The sequence below is a fragment of the Plasmodium gaboni genome, chromosome 9 (genome assembly GCF_001602025.1).
Source record: "Plasmodium gaboni strain SY75 chromosome 9, whole genome shotgun sequence".
Taxonomy (NCBI): Eukaryota; Apicomplexa; class Aconoidasida; order Haemosporida; family Plasmodiidae; genus Plasmodium; species Plasmodium gaboni.
Window position 1 is genome coordinate 55,403 of NC_031489.1, and position 4,410 is coordinate 59,812.

The 4,410-nt window shown below is 17.2% G+C and overlaps 1 protein-coding gene across 1 annotated transcript in view; it reads left to right on the top strand.

The window, feature by feature from the left end:
* Positions 1-1,526: 1,526 nt before the first annotated feature.
* PGSY75_0903300 (putative membrane protein) overlaps positions 1,527-4,410 on the top strand; it is a gene marked incomplete at both ends in the record, with an annotated part of 9,216 nt that continues 6,332 nt past the window's right edge. Inside the window, one exon of the mRNA XM_018785442.1 lies at positions 1,527-4,410. This exon is cut by the window's right edge and continues 6,332 nt beyond it. Coding sequence (XP_018641783.1) covers positions 1,527-4,410 — 2,884 coding nt within the window.

Consider the following 4,410-nt stretch of genomic DNA (forward strand, 5'->3'; position numbering starts at 1 on the left):
ATATATGTTTATTTTTCTTGTATAATTAAATACCCTAGAGGAATGTACAAATATATATATATATTATATATTATATATATATTTGTCTTTTTTTTTTTCTTTCTTTTTTCCCTTTTTTTTTTGTACACACTTAAAGATGATATATTTGTCTTTAAGTATTTTTTTGTAATTTTTTGTTAGAGTTATTTAAATATTCTTTTTTTTTTTTTTTTTTTTTTTTTTATTAAAAAAATTAGATCAATTTTATTATATCTAGTTGCTAATAAGAATTTATAAATTTAAAAAAAAACTCAAAAAAATAAAAAAAAATTATAAATAATATATATACATATAAATTTATGTTTCCATGAAGTTGTTTTATTTTATATATTTTTATTGTCTTATTAAAATAATGTATTAAATGTTTTGTACTGATAATTAAGAAAGTAAATAAATTTAAATACATAAATGAATATAAGATCCAATTTAAATTTAATGTTTCTATATTTCTATATCTTTGCATATATATATTTTTTCACACCCTTTTTTCTGTCATTAATATTATTTTGTTTTAATTATATATAAAAGAATATTTTTCTTTCTTTCTTTTTTTTTTTTTTTTTTTTTTGAACATTTTATAATACATAATTTACATATATACATATGTATATTACATGAATTTATATTTATATATTATTTAAAAAAAAAAGGACAAAGATATATTTCCTATATATACACATGAATGAATATATTACATATAAATATTATATTGTGTAGCACTTATATAATAAAATATATTGTATTTTTTTTTTTGAATTATAAGCATGAAAATACATGTAAACAATATTATGCATATTTATACAATATATATGAATGACAAATGAAAAATTATTTATATATATGTATATATATATTTATGTTATAATTTTATTTTATACTATGTTTTATTCTATTATGATTAAATAAATAATCATGTCTACATAAAAAAAAAAAAAAATTATATATATTTATATATGTATATATAAAATGAAATAAAAAGATGTATACGGAAATTACTTGAACAAAAAGTAACTAATATTATTATATACACAATTATTGTATGTCAATATAAATATTATATGAACTTGTCGTATACATATAAAAAAAAAAAATTTATAATATATATATTATAATTTTTTTTATATATGTGATATTTTTATATTTTATTTTTTTATATGTTTTTCTCTATTCCATAAGTATATATATATATATATATATATTGCTTAACCTCAATACATACATAACACACAAATTTAAATATATACATATATATATATATATATATATATATATATATATATATATATTTTTTATTACCTTGAATAATATAATTTAAAAAAAAAAAAAAAGAAATAACTTTATATTTCCATTTTTTTTAATATTCATCTAAATTTTAAAATTTTTTCGAATATTTTTATTATATATAAAATATTACATACATAAAATAATATGTACATATATTTATATATATGTGTACATTATAAATATATATCATATCATAGAAAAAAATGATATATTTTGATATCCCCCCAAAGAATAATATTTCATATGAAATTTACGATGCACAATCATTAATTGATATCAAGAGGATACATTCATCTCTGAATAATTCATGTGGATTTGACAGTCTTGAAAATAAAGTAAAATATAAACAAAAACAATTTGAAGAATATTTGATTTTTTTGCAAGAAAAGGATAATATATACATTAACAATAATAATCAAATCCACAGAAATGAAAACCATTTTAATATAATAAAAAATAAAGCACAACATAAAAAAAAAGAAATCTACAATGTAACAACTTATACAGATATTGTTCATGAGCAAAATCCACAAGACAAACAAAAAGGGCAATATTCACATAATCAATATTATATGAATCATACCTATAATAAGCATTATTTAATGGATAAACATCATAAAAATAACAAACATGATAATATTAATAATCATTCTATAGGACATAAAAATCATTTACATGGCACACAGTATACTTGTAATAAAAACAAAAAAGAAAAAATAAATATAAAAAAGAAAATTAAAGCATATATATCTAAATTACGTATATCATCCAAAATAACCAAAATACAAAATATATTATATAAAGTAAATATTATCAAAAAAAATAAATCTCTAAATAAACCTAAAGCATACTCATTTTTTAAATTCAAATTTTCTACACTACAAAAAGAATATCATAAAAAAAAAAAAAACATATATAAAAACAAAATTGGTAAGAATACAATGGAAAATTTAAAATTTTCAGACAATGATTTACCTTTATATAAAGATCATTTTTCCTCTAAATATGCTCAAAATAATGATTATGGATATACCTCAGTTAGTGTGAATGAACAAACACATTTTTGTTATACTAATCAAGAAGATGCACATAAAGAGAAACAACAAAATTACCAGTATATGAATGTAAAGTTTCAAATTTGTTCAAATAAGATACAATACAAAAAGGACAATGAAAAACATTGTAAAATTTACAAACCACTTAAAAATAGTTTTGATCAAAATATTAATAATTTGGCTAAGAAGAAAAAAATAAAAAAAAAAAAAAAAATGACAAAAGGGAAATATAAGAAAAATGAAAATTTGTCCAATAATTACATAGAAAATTATCAAAATTGTATCAAATTATATAAACTTCACAAATATATAATGAATAATATGTTAAAGAACAAACTTATATATGAAGTATACACAAGACATATATTACAAACTGAACTTTTTAAAATAATGTTTGTTTTTTATCTAGAAGAATTATGTTATAGCATAAATAAAATGAATTATACTAATCAGTATTGTACTTTTATCAAATGGATTAATAATAATAATAATAGTATATATATCAAATATATGATAACATATATTTTTCAAAATATATATGATGTAAAAAATGAATTAAAGGATATAATGAACTTCAAAATATTTCACAAGGATCATACCAACAAACCCATATTAATATATATATATATTTATTATTATATATATTCTATGTATTTAAAATTTAAAATAAATAATCATAGCATTCTTTCTACGAATAAATTTTTATTTAATAAGGATACATTCAATATATCAGATAAATTTGTCTTGTTGTCACATAGTATAAATGTCTTAGTACATAATATATACAAAATATATATTCTAAACCAAATATGTAAATATTTTATATATTTAAAATTGAACCTAATAAATCAACTAATGTATATAATTCCTTTTGATGGAACCAAATTGCATTTTCCGCAATCCCAATATTATGAAAAAAGTATGCTTGTTTACATCCAAATTTTATATCATATATTTTTTTGTATTCATCACTTTATATCATTTATTGAAAATGAATTAAAAATGAAGAAATATGATATTTCATCTATATGTTTAGATTCCATATCAGAATCATACTTAAATTATATTTTACAGAATTATTATGATATATTTGAATATCACAACATAACAGATAAAAATAAGACTATAAATAATTATAATAGTAGTAATGATAACAATTTTGTTGATAAATATGTTATTTCATGTCTTATGTACATGAATATATATATTGAAGAATCCATCATCATAAAATACATTATAATAATTTTATTTTGTATTCATTGTGATTTATTTTTCAAATATATTTCCTATTTGGAAAATATATACATTTCAAAAAAAAATATTTCTTTATATTGTTATAAAGAGAGTCATCATATATCATTATATAATTATATAGAGAAGATTATTTCATCTATCTTTTTGTTTTATTTTATTTATTCCGAATTTGATATATATCAAAATGTTATATATTTTACAAAACATTTAAACAATATGGCACATATCTTACATTTTCGTGATCTACTATATATATCATCATCCTACATTCAAAACAATATATATTTTCTAGACAAATATATATGCTATAAATTTTTTAGTGTTTTCATTCAAAATATTTTGTATAATCTTATGCCTTCAACGTCTGCAATAAGAATTACAGAAAATGAAAGTAATTGCTATCTACTATCATTGTTAAAAATAATGATATGTTGTAATTATTATTATAACATATTAATAAAAGGGAATATCAAAATAAATTTCATTCGAAGGGAACCTCTCTTTATTTTGAACGATATAGAGACCATAAAAATATTAATCAAGCCATTAGCTTATAATATTCTGTGTAACTATATTTATAATTATGATCGTAATAAACTTGATATTATTATTGCTTTATATAATCTATACAAAACATATAATATTTTACCTTATGAAGATAATATTAAATCATTTAACCCATCGAATTATTATATCCCTTTAAACGAAGAAGACAATATAAACAAAACTCAAGTTGTATTTTTAACTAAATCATTAAAAATAAAAAAAAATATTTTGG